Source organism: Caretta caretta, chromosome 7 (assembly GCF_965140235.1).
Source record: "Caretta caretta isolate rCarCar2 chromosome 7, rCarCar1.hap1, whole genome shotgun sequence".
NCBI classification, from domain to species: domain Eukaryota; kingdom Metazoa; phylum Chordata; order Testudines; family Cheloniidae; genus Caretta; species Caretta caretta.
This window is the reverse complement of record NC_134212.1, coordinates 46,016,118-46,041,193: the sequence shown is the minus strand read 5'-3', so window position 1 is coordinate 46,041,193 and position 25,076 is coordinate 46,016,118. Positions and strand designations below refer to the sequence as shown.

At 42.8% G+C, this 25,076-nt stretch overlaps 1 protein-coding gene across 9 annotated transcripts in view; it reads right to left on the bottom strand.

The window, feature by feature from the left end:
- DOCK3 (dedicator of cytokinesis 3) overlaps positions 1–25,076 on the bottom strand; it is a 609,762-nt gene that overhangs the window by 281,155 nt on the left and 303,531 nt on the right. For all 9 annotated transcript variants that reach the window (XM_048858121.2, XM_048858128.2, XM_048858122.2 and 6 more), the window contains exon 6: positions 23,882–24,030. In XM_048858121.2, the coding sequence (XP_048714078.1) occupies positions 23,882–24,030 (149 nt within the window). The remainder of the gene's footprint in view (positions 1–23,881; positions 24,031–25,076) is intronic.

Here is a 25,076-nt window from a genome sequence, read left to right as displayed (position 1 = left end):
GAAGTGTGGCTGCACAAAGTCCATCACCTGTCCAGATGGGGAGCTGTGCCATCATTGCTATGAGGTATCTGGCAGCCTCAAAGGTGGCCAGCATGTAGGGGAGGTCTAAATCCTCCTCCCAACACTACCACACTGGGGAGTCTATTAGAACTGGACTCGACGGACCTCCCTCTAAGGCCAGAGTCAATGGTGCCAGCTGAGTTGGAGCTGGAGCAGCATGTCCCAGGGTGGGACGCACCGCGCTGGTGCCCCGGAGAGTGACCTCTGTCGGACCTCTTCTTTCTGTGTAGCACCGGTGAATGGGAGCAGTGCCAGGCGCTCGCACTGCAGGAGATCTTTGGCGCAGCCGAGAAAGGACTCAGGTTCTAGGGACCGTCAGCACCCTAGACCCTGAGTCCTTTCTCGGTGCCATGGCTTCCCTTACCGAGGCCAGTGCACTGTGCACGGAAGTGCTGGGCCTGGGATTGGACGCCACTGGCGCTGGCTGGGGAAGGAGGGCTGACTCCATGAAGAGCAATTTCAGCCTGAAGTCCCTTTCCTTCTTAGTCCTTGGGCGGAAGCCTCTGAAGATTTAATACTTCTCAGTCTGATGGGCTTCCCCCAAATACTTTAAACAGGAGTTGTGTGGGTCTCCCTTTAGAATGGGCTTTAGACAGGACCCACATGACTTAAACCCTTAACACCGAGGCATGCCCCGGTCCCCAGGATGGGAAACAGTGGGGGAAAACTCGCAACTGAAACTTATCTAAACTAACTGAGAACTACATGACTAACTAATACAAAGTTTTTAACTATTTGTAGGAATAACAAGAAAGTTCACTAGGGGATCGCCTGCCATAGCAACAGAATAGCTGTTCCAACGACTGTCACGGAGGTAAGAAGGAACTGGAGAGGCGGCGGGACGGCAGGGACCCATATACACTGCAATGAAGGCGGGACTCCAGAGGGCTCCACAGCCAGCCCAACGTGTACCGCTAGGGGAAAAATCTTCCAACAACAGCATGTGGTGCACGCACACCTACTTAGAATCGACATGAGCAAGCACTCGAAGAAGAAGAAATACATTTTGAGGACTGGATGGCCCATGGGCCATATGTTTGACATATGATCTAAACAGGTTATAGTGAAGTCACTTTGTTGTACCAGCCAAAACAATGAGAAGTCCTTGTGGCACCTTAGAGACTACCAAATTTATTTGGGCATCAGCTTTCGTGGGCTAGAACCCACTTCATCAGATGCATGGAGTGGAAAATACAGGAGCAGGTATAAATACATGAAAGGATGGGGGTTGCCTTACCAAGTGTGAGGTCAGTCTAACAAGATAAATCAATTAACAGCAGGATACCAAGGGAGGAAAAATAACTTTTGAAGTGGTAATGAAAGTGGCCCATTACAGACAGTTGACAAGAAGGTGTGAGTAACAGTAGGGAGAAATTAGTATTGGGGAAATTAAGTTTAGGTTTTGTAATGACCCAACCACTCCCAGTCCTTATTCAGGCCTAATCTGATAGTATCCAGCCTCAAATTAATTCCAGTTCTGCAGCTTCACCTTGGAGTCTGTTTTTGAAGTTATTTTGTTGAAGAATTGCCACTTTTAAGTCTGTTATTGAGTGACCAGAAAGATTGAAGTGTTCTCCTACTGGTTTTTGAATGTTATGATTCCTGATGTCAGATTTGCGTCCATTAATTCTTTTGCATAGAGACTGTCCCGTTTGGCCAATGTACATGGCAGAGGGGCATTGCTGGCACATATTGGTATATATCACATTGGTAGATGTGCAGATGAACAAGCCCCGGATAGTGTGGTTTATGTGGTTAGGTCCTATGATGGTGCCCCTTGAATAGATATGTGGACAGAGTTGGCACTAGGGTTTGTTGCAGGGTTTGGTTCCTGGGTTGGTGTTTTTGTTGTGTGGTGTGTAGTTGCCGGTGAGTATTTGCTTCAGGTTAGGGGGCTGTCTGTAAGCGAGGACTAGCCTGTCTCCCAAGGTCTGTGAGAGTGAGGGATTATCCTTCAGGATAGGTTGTAGATCCTTGATGATGCGCTGGAGAGGTTTTAGTTGGGGGCTCATAGGTGACGGCTAGTGGCATTCTGTTACTTTCTTTGTTGGGCCCGTCTTGTAGTAGGTGACTTCTGGGTACCCCCCTGGCTCTGTCAATCTGTTTTTTTCACTTCAGCAGGTGGGTATTGTAGTTTTAAGAACGCTTGCCAGAGATTCTGTAGGTGTTTGTCTCCGTCTGAGGGATCGGAACAAATGCGGTTGTATCTTAGAGCTTGGCTGTAGACAATGGATCGTGTGGTGTGGTCTGGTCTGGATGAAAGCTGGAGGCATGTAGGTAAGTATAGCGGTCAGTAGGTTTCCGGTATAGGGTGGTGTTTATGTGACCATCGCTTATTAGCACTGTAGTGTCTAGGAAGTGGACCTCTTGTGTGGACTGGTCCAGGCTGAGGTTGATGGTGGGGTGGAAATTGTTGAAATCTTGTGGTACCAGTGGTCATGGGGGAGCACCAATACTGGCATCGACTGAATGATTATTTGGACCTAGTATTTCTCTCTGAACTGACTCATCTGGCAAGCAATCCTTCATTTCCAGGAAAAAAATTCTCAGTTAAAGGCTCAGAGAGGTACAATGAATAGGTTTTATTGGGAGGTAAGTCTAAAGACGTTTACATTGGCATAGTTTACCTTTTTTTTTTTTGAATATTCACAGGCTTGGAACATCTGTTTGTTTGCACAATGTCTAGCAGGCCTCCAGGTATGACTGCAATATAAGTAATCAATACTAAATAATAATAATGTAAATTATACTAATTTATAACTTGTTTTGACTCTTTCAGATTAGTTTATCTCATGGACTCACATAAGTAATTTTAACATACCTTGTCTTTTAGCTTTCTGTTAGTTGCTTTTCTTAGTATAAACTTCTATCTTTTGGCTGCTCAATATGGCAGTTACAACAACTTGATCTCCCTTATATTCAGGTTCAGGGGACAAATCCAAAGACAATGTTTAAGAAGGTGTAAGTTGCACATCAATAAGTCTGTCTGAATCTAAGGGCATATTTTTAAGTCAAAGGGAGTGTAGATTAGTGTAACACACTAAGGAGGCTGGAAGTAATAAGCTATATCACCTTATATTCACTTGGACTTACTTCAGAATTTGACACAATATAGTTATGTAATGTAATACCCTGTGTAGTGCTTTTATATGCCCCTTATCTGATTATTGGCTGAAATCAGAAAGCCATCACATAGGGTGACCAGATGTCCCGATATTATCAGGACAGTCCCGATTTTAACCCATTTGTCCCGCGTCCCGACCGCACATCAGTCAGGACACCCTTTGTCCTGATATCAGGGACGGACTGCTCACCATCACCACCAAAGTCCCGGAGGCTGGCGTGGCAGCGCTTCCTGGGGCAGCTCCTGGTGGCCGCCCGCCAGCAGGAGCCTGCAGTACGGGAAGCCCCTGGGCACAGAGGCGGAGGGGGTCTCCACGTGCTGCACCAGCTCCCTCCTGCTCAATCAGAGCTGCAGGGGCAGGGCTTGCAGGGGCTCGGAGCGGGCAGAGAGCCCTCCGCCTACCAACCCCACTCCATCCAACCCGACCTGACCCTACCCTAGGAGCCAGAGGGACCTGCTGGATGCTTCCTGGGAGCCGCCCCAGGTAAGCACCGCCAGGACTCCCCACCTCGTCCCCTGGCAGGTCCCTCTGGCTCTTAGGGTCGGGGCGGAGAGCTCTCTACGCGCTGCTGGTGCCTGCAAGCACTGCTCCGTGGCTCCGGCAGCTCCCATTGGCGCTTTTCCCGGCCAATGGGAGCCACAGAGCTTGCACTTGTGGTGGGCGCAGCACGTGGAGAGTCTGGAGACCTCCCTCGCTGCTCTGACCCTAGGAGCCAGAGACCTCCCAGCAGGGCTGGTGAGTGCGGCCAGGGAAGGGCGCAGGGTGTGATGGAGTGAGTGTCTGGGAGGTGTGTGTGTGGGGTGGTGGGCTGTGAGGGTGTGGTGGGCGCTGGGCAGTGAGGGAGGTTTGTGTGTTTTGGGGTGCTAGGCAGTGGGGGAGATCTTTGTGTGTCAGGGCACTGGGGGTCTGTGTGGGACACTGTGTAGTTGTGGTGGTGGGACTGTGGGGAGGGGCACTGGGAGGGAGGAGAAACCTTTGCCCCTGGCTCTGTGGCTTCTCCTGGGGGCTGGAGATGGGGCCATGAGTCCTTGCCTCATGGCTTGTGGTGCGGGCTGCAGCAGGGGCTGTACACCCCTATTGCAGCTTCCTAGGGCGGTGTGCCCCCTCTCATGGCTCTGGTCGGGGCTGTGCACCTGTGGCTCTCTTCCCCCACTGTCCCCCTTGCCCAATGTGTCCTGATATTTCACTCTTGCGATCTTGTCATCCTACCATCACACAGCATATTACATTTTAGAATTTCAGTTAACACATATTTATTGAAATGCTCCTAAACTCAATTTTTGAGTTCTGAATTGACACTTTGTCCTTTATCATTTCAGTATGGTATATTTTTTTTACATATGCACATGTCAAAAATAAAAACAATGCTTTCACTATATTCCCACTGTACAATGTTACCAAGCCTTTCCAAAACTTTATTCTCTATTAATCTGACTTTTTAACAGCACTGTACAGGGAAGTGGATGGAGGGTGGGAGATTTTACTCTCCTGGCTGAAACTATTTAAGAGAAATTTACTAAAATTGCATGTCCCTATTCAAAGTTATTCTGTGCTAAATCAATCTTTAAAGAACTGGTATTAGTTTGCCTGAACCAAAATTGAATTTGCTGTTCTTTGTTCCAAATGATAATGCACAGATTATAGAAGATCAAGTACTTTATTATGGCATCCAAGCTAACTGCTAAGTTATGAGTTTGCTTTTTAAAAATATTATTTTATTACTGCCAACAATGTCAAAGACATTAAATTCTCTTTTCGGAGCAAATCTTGTCTACTTACTCTTATAGATATGGAGATTACACTGTGGGGAGACCACACTCCTTGCATGCCATAGATTTCTATAGAGGTTTTCATGACACTTCTTTATAGAGAGGAGACTTTTGTGATGGCTTAGGGTAAAATTCTGTACCAGAGGGATCTACTGGCCAACCCCTCCAACAGAGTACTAATGCTTTTTCTGCATGGCTCTCTCATTTTTATTTAGTCTGTTCTATGGTAGATGGACTTGTATCATGTAAAGAAGCTGTGACATTGCACCCCATATTCTTCATAGTTGTATGATTATGATATAATTATGACATAATTATGATGCAATTCATACAAGATGTGTCTTGTCAGATGTCTATGGAAAAGTTATGTTTTGCTGAATATGATTATCTTATTTGTATGCACGTATCATTTTTGTATCTGAAGTTATGAAAACTGAGTATGTATCTGTATTTCAAATGTGGTTACACCTGGGTAACACCCACTACACAAAAGGCTTCCAGTCTACATAGCTGGTTGTGAAGGGCCTATTCAGGGTAATGGCCCATTAGAGAAAACAATAGGCCTTATGAGAAGCTTATCCTCCACCTGGTGAGCCTGACTGAGAACGCTCCAGACAGCCTGTAAGTAATGGCTACTATGACTCAGCAAGGACATGTAACCAGGTGACATGACACTGAACTCCATTTTGACACCTCTATTTTTCCACAAACTGGGCTGGGAACTGCTTTTAGAACAAAGGCTTACCACCATATGTTAAAGATATATAAGGTTAGTATATAAGATATACATCATCTAGGGGCCTCACTCTCCACACAAGAGAACTCCTGGAATCACCTGAGGAACAAAGACTGAACTAATAAACTCATAGATATTAAGGACAGAAGGGACCATTATGATCATCTAGTCTGACCTCCTGCACAATGCAGGCCACAGAATCTCACCCACCCACTCCTGCAATAAACCTCTCACCAATAGTCTGAGCTATTGAAGTCCTCAAATCATGGTTTAAAGACTTCAAGGTGCAGAGAATCCTCCAGCAAGTGACCCGTGCCCCATGCTACAGAGGAAGGCAAAAAACCCCCAGGGCCTCTTCCAATCTGCCCTGGAGGAAAATTCCTTCCTGACCCCAAATATGGCGATCAGCTGAACCCTGAGCATGTGGGCAAGATTCAGCAGCCAGATACCCAGGAAAGAATTCTCTGTAGTAACTCAGATCCCACCCCATCTAACATCCCATCACAGGCCATTGGGCCTATTTACCATGAATAGTTAAAGATCAATTAATTGCCAAAATCATGTTATCCCATCATACCATCTCCTCCATAAACTTATCAAGTTTAATCTTGAAGCCAGATAGGTCTTTTGCCCCCACTGCTTCCCTTGGAAGGCTATTCCAGAACTTCACCCCTCTGATGGTTAGAAACCTTCGTCTAATTTCAAGTCTACACTTCCCGATGGCCAGTTTATATCCATTTGTTCTTGTGTCCACATTGGTACTGGGCTTAAATAATTCCTCTCCCTCTCTGGTATTTATCCCTCTGATATATTTATAGAGAGCAATCATATCTCCCCATAACCCTCTTTTGGTTAGGCTAAACAAGCCAAGCTCCTTGAGTCTCCTTTCATAAGACAGGTTTTCCATTCCTCGAATCATCCTAGTAGCCCTTCTCTGTACCTATTCAAGTTTGACTTCATCCTTCTTAAACATGGGAGACCAGAACTGCACACAGTATTCCAGGTGAGGTCTCACCAGTGCCTTGTATAACGGTACTAACACCTCCTTATCTCTACTGGAAATACCTCGCCTGATGCATCCCAAGACCGCCTGATGCATCCCATCGTCATCCTGTGGTCAACTAATACTCCAAGGTCCTTCTCCTCCTCCTCCTTCTAACTGATGCATCCCCAGCTCATAACTAAAATTCTTGCTATTAATCCCTAAATGCATGAACTTACACTTCTCACTATTAAATTTCATCCTATTACTATTACTCCTCTTTACAAGGTCATCTAGATACTCCTGTATGATATCCCGGTCCTTCTCTAAATTGGCAATACCTCCCAGCTTTGTATCATCCGCAAACTTTATTAGCACACTCCCACTTTTTGTGCCGAGGTCAGTAATAAAAAGATTAAATAAGATTGGCCCCAAAACCGATCCCTGAGGAACTCCACTGGTAACCTCCCTCCAGTCTGACAGTTCACCTTTCAGTATGGCCCGCTGTAGTCTCCCTTTTAACCAATTCCTTATCCACCTTTCAGTTTTCATATTGATCCCCATCTTTTCCAATTTAACTAATAATTCCCCATGTGGCACGGTATCAAACGCCTTACTGAAATCTAGGTAAATTAGATCCACTGCGTTTCCTTTGTCTAAAAAATCTGTTACTTTCTCAAAGAAGAACATCAGGTTGGTTTGGCACAATCTACCTTTTGTAAAACCATGTTGTATTTTGTCCCATTTACCATTGACCTCAATGTCCTTAACTACTTTCTCCTTCAAAATTTTTTCCAAGACCTTGCATACTACAGATGTCAAACTAACAGGCCTGTAGTTACCCAGATCACTTTTTTTTCCTTTCTTAAAAATAGGAACTATGTTAGCAATTCTCCAGTCATATGGTACAATGTTCTGTCATACGGTACAACATATGGACCCCTGAGTTTACAGATTCATTAAAAATTCTTGCTAATGGGCTTGCAATTTCATGTGCCAATTCCTTTAATATTCTTGGATGAATATTATCTGGGCCCCCCAATTTAGTCCCATTAAGCTGTTTGAGTTTCGCTTCTACCTCAGATATGTACCATATATGTACAGATATGTTCTACCATATCCCCATTCCTATTTGTCATGCTACCATTATCCCTAAGATCCTCATTAGCCTTATTAAAGACTGAGGCAAAGCGTTTGTTTAGATATTGGGCCATGCCTAGATTATCCTTAACCTCCACTCCATCCTCAGTGCTGGGGGAAGTGCTGGTCCCAGCCTAAAGGAATTTCTAGCCTGTGTAAGGAAACCTGGTGGACTGCTTGTATCATCAGCTAGGGTGAGGAATTGCTAATTCATATCCAGTCTTTCTAGTAATTTAGGCTTAGTTTGCGATTTTGTTCATTTACTAGGTAATCTGCTTTGACCTGTTTGAAAATTCTTATAATCACTTAAAATCTATCTTTTTGTAGTTAATAAACTTGTTTTTTGCTTTATCTAAACCAATGTGCCGTTGAGTGAAATGTATGGGGAAAAATCTCAGCTTGGTTAACACAGGCTTGTTGCATATTCCTCTTCACATGAAGGAGGGGTGAACTATTTATGAGCTTACATTGTAAGATGCCTGTGCTGTGCAAGTTTGTATAATTTTGGGTTTATATTCCAGTGGGGGGGTGCGTGCCTGGAAAGTTGGGAAATTGGCTGGTGTCTGCTGTTTGCCCTCAGGTAGCTTAGTTTGGGTGAGTGGTGCCACTTGCTGTTGTGTTGGGCGATAACAGAGCCTGGTGAGGCTGGTTGTCTCTCCAACAGAGCAGGAAAAGCAAGACCATCCCAGTTGTGTGTCTTAGAAGGGTGCAGCGGTTCCCCTGCCTCCCAGTCCGCACCCTAGGGGTGACAACCTGTCACACAGTCCACTTCACCTTGAATGGTCCCTTGAAATACGTGTTAACTACTTACGCTAAACAATCTGTTCCACCTTGTATTTAGCTGTGACACTCTGAGTACATTTTGAGAACTGACGAAAAATTCAGTTTACGTTCAAAAGCTTGTCCCTCTCACCCACAGAAGTCAGACCAATGAAAGATATTGCCTCACCAATCATGTCTCATTTGTACTATGTAGATATCCAGGCAATTTGCCTGCAATTTACTGAGCCATACTGATTATCCATCTCCTCAGCCACACTCATTTTGAATGCCAAATTCACATTTCTATTCTTCTGACCTCTCTCCTGAATTATAGGGCTAGACTGGGATATCCATCCTCAGATTGGGAAAACTTTATACCATGAGTAGCCTCACTGAAATTAGTGGAACTAGTTGTAAGTGAGGTACAACTTAATATAAGGGTATGAATATCCAGCCCATCGTGAGTACTCTGTGATGATCAGTAGCGATCTACAGGTTTTTGCAAAGTTCTTCTATATAACTCCGGAGTAAGGTCTTTCTAAATTTTTACACAATTTGGGGGTTTGATTTATTTTGAAGCCTCTTCAAATGTTCCTTTCATAGCAATGACACAGAAAATATGGAGTTTATTAACAATATTATAGACATCCACACACAGGCTGCAATCTTGTCAAAACTTACATCTAGCTATAGAAGAGCAGACACTGCAGAGGAGATGTAGGTTGCTATACTATAACAGCTAATTAGCTAGACCTAACCACAAATTCTTACTAAGCTGTGAAGTAACTTCCTCTTCTATGCCTATAAAATTGGTAATAGAGATGCCATAGATCAAGTTATACTATTTGATACAGTATGACAAGGTATAATGTTTTTAATAGATAAAGAAATCTAACAGGTATCAATTCAGATTTAAGAAACTATATCAGAAAATTAAAGCTATGCCTACAGGCATTATGTCATAGACTCCTTCAAGTTTGAGGATTTTTCACCCCCTAGTCAACCTCATCATAAAGTACTGCAAATAGTTCAGAGCATGCTGTCGATTGAATTTTCTATTTCAAATAAATATATGACTAAAAGCAAAGGTGCAAGTAAGCCGGTACACCCCGGATACGTAAGCTGGAGCCCTAGGCCCTTTAAATTTCCACCAGAGCCCCGCTGCCGGAGCCCTGGGGTAGCAGCGGTGGGGCTCTAGCGGCTATTTAAAGGGGCCACGCTCGGAAGGGGCCCTGGCCGTTCTTCTCCGCCCCCCGCTCTCTCCTATGGGGGCAGAAGCTTGGTGCTGCCTTCTCCCGGGGCTCTGTCCTTCTGCTGCAGGGCAGGCTCCGCTGGCAGCCCAGCTCCTGCCTCCCCTGCCTCTTCCCCCAGTGTGTTGCATTCCCCCTCCCCCTCTCACTCCCTGCTGCCGATCAGCTGTTTGCTGGCATGAGGAAGCAGAGAAGAGGCGGGGGCGGGGCTTGGGGAAGGGAGTGGAATCGGCATACCCCCTCCAGCCCCCTGCTGTGAGCCGCTCAGGGCAGGGAGTTGGGAGCAACCCCAGCCCACACCCCCAGCCCTCTGCCCTGACTCCTGCACCCTCCCACACCCCATGCCTTGACTCCTGCACCCCCCCCAACTCCACCCCCACCCTGAGCACCAAACGGGAGCTCCTGCACCCTCCCCCAGCCCACATACCCACCTGCACCCCTCGCACCGAATGGGAACTGCCCCAGGTAAGCACTCCACACCCCAACCTCCTGCCCCAACCCTGAGCTCCCTCCCTCATTCTAGCTCCTGGACAGACCCTGCACCCCAACCCCCAGCCTGCTCCTGCACCCTAACTCCCTCCCAGACCCTGCATCGCCAGCCCTGTTCTCAGTGCACCCCCACCCTCAGCTTGGTGTAGAGAGAGACAAAGAGAATGGGCTAGAACCAGGGAGAAGGTAGGTACCCACTCTATGTCGGCAGGGGTGTGTGTGGGGGATCCTGTTTACCCCCTCCCCAGCCCTGCTGCGCTTGCAGTTTACCCCCAGCCCCTCCCTTGCTCCAAGGACCAACCCTAGCTCCTGCCCCACTGTGTTTTTGCCCCCAGCCCCTGCCTTGCTCCAGTCAGCAGACACTAATTCTCCCCCCATGCCTCACTGTGCTCATCTTGCCCCGGCCCCTGCCTTGCTCCAGCTGGGGAACAATCTTCCCCCCCACCACCACCATGCCCCACTGTGCTCTTCCCCCTGGCCTCTTCTTTCCCCAGGGGGCTCTCATATATGTTTGACGCCAGGCCCACAAAAAGTTAATCCGGCCCGGGCCCTTTAAATTGTCCCTGGAGCCTTGTTGCCAGAGCCCTGGGGTAGCAGCAGCGGGGCTCTGGTGGCAAGTTAAAGGGTGGGGTGGTAGCGGTGGCCCCAAGCCCTTTAAATAGCCCCCTTTAAATCACCCCCAAACCCCAGGGCTCTCAGTTGCCTCTGCAGCTGGGAGCTCAGGGGGTGATTTAAAGGGCCCAGCTGCTGCTCCCACAGCCCTAGCCCCAGGCCCTTTAAATCCTGATTTAAAGTGCCTGGGGAGTTAAAGGCCCCGCCTCTTTCGGTTGAGGCCCAGCCCCCTCATCAGGACTCCGGAGTACCAGTAAGTCCTTTAAGTTACTTTCACCCCTGACTAAAAGTAATAGCTAACAAAATATTCGTTTTGTATTAAAGAAGCTGATCCACTCAAGTGATATGTTGAGAATACAAAGTGAAGTGTAAACCTTTTTATGAACCAACCAGAATGTTATAAGGCCCTAAGACCTGATCAAGTGTATGACTGGCAGTTGCACAGAGAGAGTTTCACATAGGAAGTAATCTTACCACCCTTATCACTGAGGTATATGAAATAATCAAGCACTGGTATGGAGATGTGTACAGCTGTTTTGATTGACTACTGTTGACTGACAAAGCAAATGAGTCAAATGCTTTTATATTGCTGGATAGTGAAAACTACTAAAGGGCAGAACCATCATGAACTGTCAATAGACATTCTGTTCTAAATTAAAAATGAACATTGCTACAGACAGCTAAAAGTGCTGATGGAAAGAGCATGGAGTTGTGCAAAGTTGGCCAAAGGACCAGAGGATGCCCACAGAAAATAATTTGCAGAAATATGTTGATGTCTGAAGCTAAGCCAACAGGTGTTCACTGTATGGTCCAAAATGTCTTACATAAACTAGTATGGGACAAGATGTTTTGCATGAAGATACTGGAATTTTCCAGACAAAGTAGGTGAGTGGCAGACATTACCTACTGATTGACTTAATATACCCTCTCTAAACACATGGACATCATTTGAAAGCTTATGTCTACTTAAAGAGAGAGACATGATATGGAGCTGTCAAGTGGTGCCTTTACCACAGAAATGGAGATGAACAATGACACTGTAGTGGGGTGGTCACCCACTCCGGACTTAAAGGGCTTAAAACAGCCCAGGAAAGGGTTGTGGTTGGGAACCAGCAGTTCCCAGGCTGATCTGGGGAAGCAGGCTCAGCTGTGGCCCCGCCTCAATCAGGGCTCAGCTGGTCCTTATAAGAGGGCAGTGGGTCAGGAACAGACAGACAGTCTCCGCTAGCTGTGCAGGGAGATGGGCCTGGCTGCTGGGGAGTGTACCAGAGTACCTGAGGTGGAGCAGGGCTGGGGGAAGGCCAAGAAAGCTGGGGAGCCGGCCTGGAAACCCCCAGCTGCAGGCCTAGTGGAAGGCCAAAAAGGGTACTGGGGCTGCAGGGGGCAGCAATGGTCAAACAGGAGGTCAGTATGAGAACACAGAAGTGGTAGCTGACTGTAATACTGCTGTCTCCATGACTGTATTAATGCAATGATCACTTAGTCATTGATGTTGCCCCTGTCTGGTGAGTAGATGGACAGAAACCAAGCCTGCTGATACTGGAGATGAAGGCAGAAAATAGCATCACTTGTGTGTATGAGGCCATGTGGCCAAGGAGGGAAAGGCAAGTTCTGACTGAAGTCTGAGGTGTGAGAATGAGCTGGTTTATGAGAGCGCCTATGGCCTGGAACCTCTTGATAGGTTGATAAGCTCTTGCTGTGGCTGAGTCCAATGTTTCACTATGAAGTTTATGGAGGTCAATGTGGATTTCTCATCATTGACTTAATCACATAGGAAAAGAAATAGATGGAGAAGGAATCAGGTTGCCAGTTTTTCAGATGATCTGTCAGGAGCAAGTTAAGTTATGGGAAGTTGGTAAACCCTTCCTTCTCATCAAAGCTGCCACCACTGAAAAAAAAAAAAACCTTTTTGTAAAGAACCTGGGTGCTGTGACTAGTCCAAAGGGGAAGACTCTGAATTGGTAATGGTCTTGACAGAAGAGGAACCAAAGAAACCTCCTGTGGAATGAATGAATGTCTATGTGAAAGTATGCATCTTTCATGTCGAGAACTGCGAACTATGTGCCCTCTTCCAGGGAGGGAATTATTGATGCCAAAGTGATCTTGTGAATTTTAGTTTTTGGCTGAATATGTTCAGTCATCATAAGTCAAGAACTGGCCTGCATCCCCCATTCTTTTTGGGGACCAAGTAGTAAGGGGAGTGGAACCCCTTCCCTGGATGTTGAGGTGGGAGCTTTTTCTGTAGGTCCCTGGTGGAGAGAGGAGTCCACTTTCTGTCAGAGAATCTTCTTGTTTCCCCTTCAGGGACAAGTCTCACAAGAAGGGGATCTGTGGATAGGAGTTGCCAGAAACTCATTCAGATGGCCACCATGAATAACTTCCAGTACCCATCTGTCAGTAGTTAAGTCCATCCAGTTGCAGGCAAATTGGGCAAGGTAGCCTCCAAAAAACTGAGGAGGGGAACGATGTGGCATCAATAAATGGATGTGGGTCTCAACAGTCCCATCAAAAGAAACTCTTTGGCTGAGAGTTACAGGGAGATGTGGCCGTGGATGTTGCAGGGCTTGCATTTCTGGGCCTATAAACCCTGTATTTTTAACATGGTGATTCCTGAGGGTTAAGGAGGTGGTCTGAACCTTTGTCTGCAGTGTTTTCTTGTGGGGGTAAGGTATAGATGCCCAGAGGGATTGACTTTCAGGTGATGCTGCCTAGATGACTTGGAAGCTGCTTGCACTACCAAGGAGTTAGATGATGGGTGTGAGATGGAACAAAGAAGTGCTTCTCTTTGGGATGGGTGCACAAGAAGCAACTGTGTGCTGCACCTCTTTTGCTGGGTCCACAATGTCCTCATTGATCAGAAGGGTCACCAAACTGGGACTGGAGGGCTGCAAAATGTCTCACAATCTGCACTGAGGCTCATTAAAATTCCTCGAGCTAAATATGCAGCTCAGATGCCACCCGGTGCCTGAACTCCTTATATTGCCTGAAGTTGTCAGGCAGAGATGGAAAAGATAGATTCACTGCCTCATCTGGTGAAGATAATGAAACCACCACCGGAACCATCAGACCCAGTTTGTCTTCCTCCTCCAAATACTCCAACCAGGATGGTTGGTGCTGGCTGGGAGATGGTAAACAGGGTTCATGTACAGATCCTTGGTGTCTAAGATAGGAATCCCAGGGGCCACAAAGCATGTCTGGCTACAGAACAGAACCCTTATATTTTAGGGCTTATGCCCAGAACCATCTCTGCCCATACTGCAGAGACTCCTGAGGAGCTTCTGACTCACTAGAAGAAAAGGCCAAATCTTGGAATACCACCAGTACCAACGGCTGCATATCCAGGCTAGCAGGTGGGAGGTGAGAACGGCTGTGTATTCCTGGACTAGCCTCCTCCTCTGGATGGTCCCTGAATATAGATGGGTCAGAGAGAAGGGGTGAACAAGGACAGGAGGGAGCAAAAACATCCTATAGGGAGACATAGGTCTCAGACGAACCTGAGGTGTGGGTGAGTACATTGATAGAACCATCAGATCCAGAGCTTCCCTGGTCACAGTTGAAGTCAGATCCCTCTGGGGCCACATCTGTATAGGCATCATGTCAGCTCTGGGTGTGGAAGAGAGCACCAGAGGATGTTCGTCCTAATCTTTAGATGTCAGAACCAGCAGATCCTTACATGTACATGTCTCTTTCTCTTCCCCAGAAGATTTACTTGGGTCTAAGTCTTTAGCACCTATGCGTTCAGGCTCCTGACTTCGATGGGTTCAGGGATGGATCCTCTCTCTTTGGGGCAGCCTTGGGTGAAGATGGTTTGTCCCTATGCTTATGAGAGGAAGCCTTTTCTTTAGGCTTAGAAGCTTCTATTCCTGAGCTCGTTCTCAGAGGGGCGCTGCCTGTTTGGTGAGAATGAAGTATGGAGGGTGGGTCTCCCCAGCCCAGACCTGATTATGGTCTCATTGCCTTCTCCATCAGGTGTTTCTAAAGTCTCAGTTCCTGACCCTCACAAGTTCTCGGGGGAAAGGATTGGCAGATGCTGCACTTGGGCGAGATGTGAGCCTCGCCCAGGCAGTAGAGGCCACTGTGATGTTTGTTGACCACAGAAAAAGGGTGAGGGCAGGAAACTCAATTTTTGAACCCTGGAACACTGGGCATAATCCCAGCCTTCCAAGGGGTGGAGGGAGAAGAGGAGGAAACTAACTACCAGTACACTATACTTGAATCTAAAAAGGAGAAAATACAGAAAGCAAACACTTACAATATATTCACAGAAATGATGCAGTAGCAAAAGAAGCTGAGGACACAAAAGATTCTGACTCAGACCATGCAGCGTTAAGAAGGGACTGGAGAGGCGTTTGTCTGCACCATCCCTTATACCTTCAGTTCGGAGCATGAGGAAAGCTATGCCACATGTGGACCAATGGACAGCAATTACTAAAAAATTCTGGATTCGGGTCCATGGTGCACATGCATATCCCATGTGTGCAATATACAGAGGGACCATCACCCAAATAAGTAGTGAAAAGTTTCTTAGACAAAAAGACAAGAAGCTTTGAACTAGATTGTAGATTAAATATTTTATTTAATATTATATTGAATATCAAATATTATATATACTTTGGTTAAAGTGACACAAGAGATTACAGTATTGGTGAAGTTCCAGATAAATTAGAATAGTTTCAAACCCTTAATCTTGCCTTTTTTAGATTATAAGCTCTTCAAGGCTGACACTGTCTTTTACTATGTGTTTATACAGTGCCTAGCACAATAGACCTGTTCTCTCAGTTTAGATGATACAGTAATACAAAACCAAATAATAGTTATTATCTAAGTAACTGGAGGTCCAACGATCCCCCTCAGAATGTGAATATTAGCACCAAGTGGCAAATATACCCCTCAGTTAAAGTGACAACAATAAATCTTCACCATGTCTTCTAGTTGCTTCCCCCAACCTACCTGTATAAACTCAGTCTTATCTAGGTCCACCATCTTATCTATCCAGCTAACCCCTGACCCACCTTTACTAAATATGGTCTTTAACAGCAGTGGCTGGACTGAATGAAATAAAACAAAACGAGGAGTCATAAGCATACTGAAAACACTAGAGCTCATGCTTCCTCACTAATCCTCTCATCTACTGAACAGGAGAGAGGACAAGAGGACCCCTGAGGAACTCCAAATGAGAGTACCCTTGCAGCAGAAGTGCAACTGTCCAAAATTATCATTTGGGATCTCTCAGAGAGATAAGACCAAAGTCACTGAAGGTCAACCTTTCTACCACTCCCCATATGGGGGTGAGTCAACATCTCATGATCAACAATATCAAAGGTAGTGGATAGATCTCACAATATCAGTATGGACATCTGGTATTTATCTATAGCCGGAAGGTGAATAATGTACCAATGCAGTTTCTGTGCCATACTCAGATTTGTAACTAGACTGACAAGCGTCAAGGAGATCTGAGCCAACCAGATATGTTGAGAGGTGTCCCATTATAACATTAACAATGTTAACTAGAAAGGGAAGATTAGATACTGGACAATAGTTAGCCAGATTGTGAATATCAAACACTTTTTTTTGAGCGATAGTTGTACAACACCTTCCTTAAAGAAGCCAGCAACCTGATCTTCCCTAGGGAGATTTTAACAGTATCCAATTCTTCCCTAATGGCCTTAACCAGCCAGGAAGAATTTGGACCCAAAGCATATGTAGTAATTAAGGCCACAAAATTATGAGTTATTACTATTTAAGAACTGCCCACAGATTAAGGCATTTTAGAAAAAAGAAACAATGGAGGTCTAAAAGAATAAAAACCAACAAGGTCTAGCTTTCTTCAAGTGTAAGGAAACTCAGGGTTGCTGCAGCCTTCACAAGTGTGTACTACCTGTGCAGCTAAACAGACTTCCCCTTTTTCCGGTCTGTGAATATGTAAATGAATTAAAAATCATACAAATTAATATCAATATATGATGTGCCAGATACAGTAGTAAAATGGGGAATGTGATGGAATCTAATCTGATTAAAATGTATATAAAAACAAAGTGAACTATAAGTGATACAGCTTTGGGCAATATGTTGTAAACTTTATGGGCAGAGCTTACATCATGGGTAATCCTCTTAGGTAAGAAAGGGGTTGCATTCATATTGATTTCTTTTACTTTAAGTGACAAAGTGAAGAAGACTAATGTTTGCAATCAAGCATGCTTATGGTAGCAAGTTAGTGAAATACAACTATGCCGAAAGAGGCAGTAAATAAAAGGAACTAAAACCAAATAAATAGTGTGTTTTATAAAGACACTAGAACAAAGTGGAATAATCAGATACGTAACTGGTTAATAATGCACAGACTCAGCTCAGCCATGCATACCAAGGTCCCCTACTGTTAAAACAAAGAGAACGGAAAAGGAAGATTTATACACATTTGTTCCAGCCTCCTGGGGAGTAACAGTTCTTGAAGTGACTTTGCATTGTATGATGACTGTTAAAATAAGTTTAAAGAGTATCAAACAACCTGGGCAGACTTTGTGTAAATTATATGAATTTGAAACAGACATTTCTGCACCTAGCAGAGTGTTGATGGAGAAACTAAAGATGTTCATTTTCATCATCTGAGTCAGATGTCTTCAACAGAAGGTTGATTTTCTTCTTTGGTAGTTCGGGTTCAGTAGTTTCCGAATCGGAGTGTTGCTCTTTTAAGATTTCTGAAAGCATGTTCCACACCTTGTCCCTCTCAGATTTTAGAAGACACTTCAGATTATTAAACCTTGAGTGGAGTGCTGTAGCTATTTTTACAAATCTCATATTGGTACCTTTTTTGCCAAATCTGCACTGAAAGTGATCTTAAATTGAACAACATATGCTGGGTTTTCATCCAAGACTGCCATTACACAAAATATATGGCAGTATGTGGGTAAAACCGCAGAGCAGGAGACATACAATTCTCCCCCAAGGAGTTCAGTCACAAATTTAGTTAACACTTTTTTTTTAAATGAGCATCATCAGCATGGAAGCATGTCCTTTGGAATGGTGGCCGAAGCATGAAAGGACATACGAATGTTTAGCAAATCTGGCACATAAATACCTAGCAACACCAGCTACAACAGTTGCATGCAAATACCTGTTCTCACTTTTAGGTATCACTATAAATAAGGAGGCGGCAGCAGCATTATCTTCTGTAAATGTAAACAAACTTGTTTGTCTTAGCGACTGTCTGAACAAGAAGTAGGACTGAGTGGACATGTGGGCTCTAAAGTTTTATATTGTTTTATTTTTGAGTGAAGTTATGTAACAAAAGAAATCTACATTTGTAAGTTGCAGTTTCATGATGAAGAGATTGCACTACAGTACTTGTAAAAAGGAGAATTGAGAAATACTATTTCTTTTGTTTCTTTTTTACAATACAAATACTTGTAATCAAAAATAATATAAAGTGAGCACTGTACACTTTGTATTCTGTGTTGTAATTGAAATCAATTTGAAAATGTGGAAGACATCCAAAAATATTTAAATAATTGGTACTTTATTATTGATTAACAGTGTGATTAAAACTGCAATTAATCTTTTTAATCAAGTTAATTTGTTTTGGCTTAATCGCTTGAGTAAACTGCGATTAATCATCAGCTCTATTTGTGATATTTATGAGTCATAAACGGATTACATATACATAGTACATCTTAGAAATATTAAATTACACAATTGATTGTAAAATATTTGCCCCTGGAGTGCCATCCTTCAGCATTGCTTTGGGGAACTAAGGAGCTTTTGCTTAAACTGTGTGCACTGATATTTATTCTTTGTTAATAATTATGTAATTCACATATTAACAACAGTGCCTTTCATTTGATGATCTCAAAGTGCCGTACAAACATTAATGAATTAAGCCTCCTAAACCCTTATGAGATGGCATTATTACAGCATTCTACACATGGGAAAACTGAGGCACAGTGTGGTTAAGTTACACACTAAGAAAGTGACAAACCTGAGAATAAAAGAGGAGAATCATGACACTCACTCCTTTGTTCTAGATACCAGACAATATTGCTCAAAAAGGGGTTAAAGAACTTAAAGATTAGTGAGAACTGAAAGTAACTTCCATAACAAGACAGGGAAGAAAGATATAATATTTAAATCACATTTACACTTTGCAATATTTTGAGACAGATTTTGTTTAAAAAAGCAGCTTCTTGACACAAGAAAAAATTCACCCAGACATAGCTGTAATGAATACAGATCTCCAAGTATCAAAACTGTCAAGTCAGTTAACAGACAGTTTCTGAAAAAAGGATGTGTTGCTAAATTATTTTTGCTGATTCTAAAAGTTAATATGCTGATCTCCAAACTACTGTAAGGTTGTCACTATTTCACAGTGAATGTTACTATTTACTTTTTTAATAAAAACAACAACAACAAAGTACTACTTCAGTCTTCAAAAGGAATAAGAAACATTTGACTTGGGATAATTAATAAAACAACAACAATAATAATAAATAATAATTCTGGGTATAATCATGCCCTCCATGATACAACTGAAAAGGAGATGCTCCAAGAGAAGAAAGCTTGGTAAATCCCCTTTCTTGGAATTCCATCTAAATTCTACTACTCTAAGTGTGGAGATTGCAGAAAAAGATGTTGCTCCCAAACACCAGTTCTCATGGTATCTTGGAGACCAAGACTATGTGCACTGATTTCTGAAACCCTTGCAGCTCTTTCCTGTCACCTGGCAGTATAAACAACTTAATAATATTGTGATTACTGTTGCTGTTACTATCGTCATTATTGAAACAACTTCTGAGAGTTTCCAGGGACTAAGTTGAGGATAGCTTCTCCTCTTGTTTGCCATAGCGCTAGCTATTCCCAGAAGCAAATTCTGAAGTTGTTTCTCTAAACTGTCCCCCAACGTGACCTATATGTATGTGGATACTTGAAGGCACTCATTATTACTGTTTTATTTTCTTTAGTTGGCTCTTTGATCTCCCTCAACATTATATGCTGAACATACTTTTCCTTATCTGGAGACTCATTGTATAACTCTATTAATATATTTGTATTATTGTGACATGGGATTTGAATTTATATGGATTCTACTGTATCATCCTCCCTACTCAGAAACTGTATCTAATTAAATTTTATGGCATCTTTTAGATACAGTGCTATGCTCTTATCTCTATAACCTAATCCATTCTTCCTATATAGTCTACGGCCTGGTATTACAATAGCCCATTGATTTTTTTCATCCAACCATACCTCAGACATGTCTTTTATCCCAGTACAGCTCATTTATTTTTCTATTATGTTTCTCACACAAGTATACAGATTTTTACATACACAGACACACACACACTATACCATATGCCTACTTTTATCTAATATCCTGTTCTATTTCTGCCTCGGTGATTTCAACCCATCTCTTTCTCTAGCACAGTATAAGTTCTGTCTTTCTCTACCACCGTAAACAGAATACCACTGTATTACTGGTTTACCTAGCAGATGTTACATTTAACCATCATTTACCTCAATTGCTCATTTCTATAAGGTGGTTGGGTAATGGGTTTTATCTTGAAGTTTTACACTTATTTATTGTATTATTTATTTAACAGAACTTCTCCTCTTTGGTCCACTAACAACTAATTGAGCAACCTACTCCCTTCAGTGCTGAACTACCATTTAGTCCAAATTCCTTTCTTCTCAGTACTCCCTCTCTCACTTCCTCTTGCTCACTCTGTCTGCTGCCTCTCTCAGCAAAAATATCTAGGGATAAAGCTTCTGTATGGTTGTGACACAGAGGCCCTTTGGAGGTTCACTATTCTGTGTCAACAACTCTTGTCAGGCCTGACATACCCACAGCACTTAACACACTGTTGTCATGACATATACCCAAAAAGTGGTATGCAATATATCACTGGGAAACTAATAACTCACTGATCATTAATGTTCTTGTGTAAGGTATATACAAGATGTGTACAAAAAGTGTTATGGACGGGGTTAAAGTGGGCCAGTACGGGCTGGTGCGATGTACCGGTAAGAAGATGGTACCGGCCCGTACGCAGCCGACATTAAAGCGCTGCTGTGGCAGCACTTTAAGAAGGGTCCTTTGCTGTGGCAGAGCTTTAACGTCGCTGCCCCTTTTGCTCCCCCCTCCATGAGCGGCCCTGCTGGTAGTGCTTTAACGATATTGCCCCTTTTTTCCGCCCTCCCCCCCCAGGCCGCCAACAGCAGGGGCTCAAAAGAGGCAGCTGCCCCAGGGCCGGCGATTTAAAAGGGCCATACCAGTAAAAATTTTATATTACTTTCACCCCTCGTTATGGATATTCTAGAATTATGTTCTTAAAATGTATTTGGCAAGCAATGCATAAGTACAGTATGCCCTAGACAAAGAAATGTGTACTTGTTTGACCACCCTGATCACCACGCAGAGTCAATGAAATTGTATTTACATGCAAGGTAAACAAAGCCATCAAACCAGCAAGTGGGGGAAACTATAACTATTAAAGACAGGGGGGCTGAACCTCAAAGATACAATTAAATCAACTGTTTGTATACAATATTACTGTATTATAAAAGTGTATCAAGGTCTTTTATCACACTGGTGATTCATTTCATTGTGAAACATATGCATTAACACTATATGAGGAATTATGCATACTCACTGATGATATGCTTTAAAGTCTGTGACCAAATGCATAGGTTTTTCTCCCTAACAGGAGGGAAGACAGCTACCTATCTGTCTCCAATGTAAATTAAGCATTATGGAATCAAAACAATGGAAGCCCCATTTCCATATGATAGGAAGTCAACAGGCAGGGAAGAACAACAGAAAGCCTTCCTGCCTCTTGAAGTAGGGACAATGAACTTTAGGAAGACATCATGGCATCTACATCCCAGGAGGAGAGAGAAGCTTTGTTTGGGCTTACTTGTCAAATAATACATTTCAAAGGTTTACTGGACTTTAAAAAGAATGGGGAGAGAACCCTCATAATTATCCATCATTTGGGAAATTAAAGGGACCAGAGCTCTTGAATATGGAATGTTGGATCCTTCAAACAAGTGGGTTGAAGTCTTTGGGAACTGAGTTTAGGTGAGAAACCTGCTTAGGCAAAGACTGTAATTTGCTGAAATTAAGTTTTAGCCTTAGAAATGTATTTTTACTTTTGTTTGCATTTAACCCTTTTTATCTTTATTCCTTTTACTTGGTATCACTTAATCCTATGTCCTTTTGTTAAATAAACTTGTTTTACTTTTACTAAAAACCAATTCTGTGCTATGATTGAAATAAGAGAGTTGTCAAACTCTAATTAAATTAATGAACTGCAGTGCACAGTTTCTTTAAAGGAGTAGCAAACTTATTAACTTCTGAGAGTGTTCCAGGAGAGGGCTGGGCATGGCATGGAGACATCTCTGGGGAACTCGGGAGCTGGGGATTCACTGTTTGTTACATACAAGACAAGGTGTGTCCTGAAGAGTTTACTGGCAAGACAGACAAGCTGGTCTGTCAGGGACTTGTCACACAACTTAGCAGTAGCAAAACTCTCACTTACTGAGGCTGAGAGGAATAACACAGGAGTTTGCATTTCTGAGAACCTCAGCAGATTGCCACATTAGCAGATGATTTTGGGGATATTCGGAACTGGGAGGGTGTTGGGTCACTCTGCAAAAGTAACTGAGCAATGGAAACCAGGGTGTGACCTGCATGCTTGTCTGCTGGCTGTTGTTGTCAGGGCTGTGAGCCACAGCAAGACCATTTAAGGCATCTAGATTTGCTGGGCAGGTGGTGAAACAACCCTTTACTAGTCTGGGTTGAATCCCAAAGCATCATGATGGTTATTAGGTTCCATTTACATTTGTGGGAGTTAAAATGCAAGACAATCACTTAAGTAATTCTGTTAGTCTACATCTTTCAGAGCCTCTTTTTCAGCTAAGAAGAGACTAATATATTAATTTAAGAAGAGAGGCCAGCTGAGTTTTTGACAGTTCATTCCAGTACTCTTCTCCATGGGAGTCCTGACACAGGTGTTCAAGGAATGTGGACACGACTAGAATAAGTTAGGGAGGAAAATTTGATTTTTTTTCTGTTTTTGGTAACTTACACAGAATTTTACTCTGTACTTTAATTATAACTTATCCATCATCCTGGTTGAAGAAAGGTTGTTGTAAGCCTAAGGGGGTGACATTTCCTCTGAAAAGGTCATGTGCATGCCACGCATAACATATCTGTTCATGGAACTTGGCCTTAGAACTAGGCAAGCCAAGCTTTTTCCTTGTTGTTTTCCAAGAGTCGATTCTGGGATAGGGCTAGTTTTTTTGTTAAGTAATTAATTATAATTCCATATTCAACTCTAAATTACTGTAAATCCCTTTGGCTCCATAAAAAGAAGATTCAAATGGCCACCTCTTTACAACAGGACTGATCATCAAAATCTGGGCACAAAATCTGAGAAAGCATCAGCAGAGAATTATACAGATTACAAGACCTAAAACAAAATTAAATCTGAATACTATAAGCCTCAGCTCCACAGTGTTAATCATTTGATCAGACAGTGCCAGTTCTGGCTATTCTACAGTGTCACCCAAATGTACAGCTGTTCCACTGACAGTAACAATTTTTCAAATGGCAAAATGGTAATAATAATAATAATAATAATGCAGATAAATTACAATGTATAGAATACCTCAGAGTTAATATTCACTGTACAACTTAAACGAAAAGGCCTAAAACACATTGAAAAATACAGACTCCTTCAGAAAGGAATTAATAATAGAAGCAAATCATACATTTTTAGAATTTTTAATTACTGTATGTATATCTATGGGGGAGGAGGTACGCCATAAACTCAGAATGTAAAAAGTGATATTTGGTTTCAGTTGCCAACAACTTGAAGATAGTTCAACTGTTTGCAAATTCCATTACACAAAAAACATTCCATTTTAATTAAAACAGATGGCACTTGGATGGTACTTGTACTTACTCATTACCCCAATCCAGTCGCACTGTAAGGTGTCTCTTGACCTCTCGCACCTGATCTTGTGTCAAGTGACCTGACAGCAGCTGTCTACGCAGGTCAATGAGTTCATTCATCACATGGCGCAGTTTGTAGAAAAGATCTATCTTATGCTTCTGTAAAAGTACATTTTGGTGGGGAGGGGAGAGAGAGATTAAAAAAATCAAATGAGATTTTCATCAATTATCCACGAAAAAAAAACTCACAAAAGAATCACTCTTTTCCCCATATATTCCTCAATGTCATGATGCTTCCAGAAAATAAATAAAATACAAACTCCTGGTTCCTTTTCCAGGTTGTCACAGTCATTCCATTCCGTTTTTTCTGCAGTTTGTTTTGCTTCAAAAAGTAAAAAAAACTCTAGAACAACTTCTATTTTAAGTATTATGGCCACAAAAAGGCAATCAACTGTAAATCTTGAAATTGAATTGTATGCTGATTGCTATATTTTAGCAGTACTAGAAAGGTACATGGACCACAAGGCAGAATTAGGTACTGTTTTCTTACCTGAGGCCTAAATCACAGAAAGAGAAGGGCAAAAACATGAATTTATATGTATGTAATTCCATCCTACTCTTGAAAGTGTACCTTTCAGGATGGAGCAATTTAAAACAAACCAACTGAAATCACTTGATTCCCCCCCGCAATAATTGATTTAAATCAGATTCAGTCTTTCTAAAACTAATTTGAAAAACTGCTCTATAGCATCTTTAGATTAAAATTTATAATATACACTAAATTATAAATATTGTTTGTTTTAATGCCACTAGTAGGAGGCTGTCTGCAAACACTTAAGTGGGTACATAACTTTAGTTACATGTATCATCCCATTGACTTCAATGGGACTACTTATAATTAAGCATACGCATCAGAGGGTAAAAACTGTATTTTTAGAATTTTTTCTCTTAATGGCATAAAATCTTGATACTAAAATAAATTTTCTTCATTTTTAATAATTAGAAGTTATTTAGACCTTTAGCACATAAACAAAATTACTGTAAACTCTTTTATGCACATAGACCAAAAAGTTCAAGGATAGGAGTCTAAAGTTAGGCTCTTAAGCCCATATTTGGGCACCTAAGGGTGGGATGCACACAGGGTAAGATTTTTAGAAGTATTCAGCATTGGTCTAACGCTGCTCCACTTACAGTCAATGGTAAAA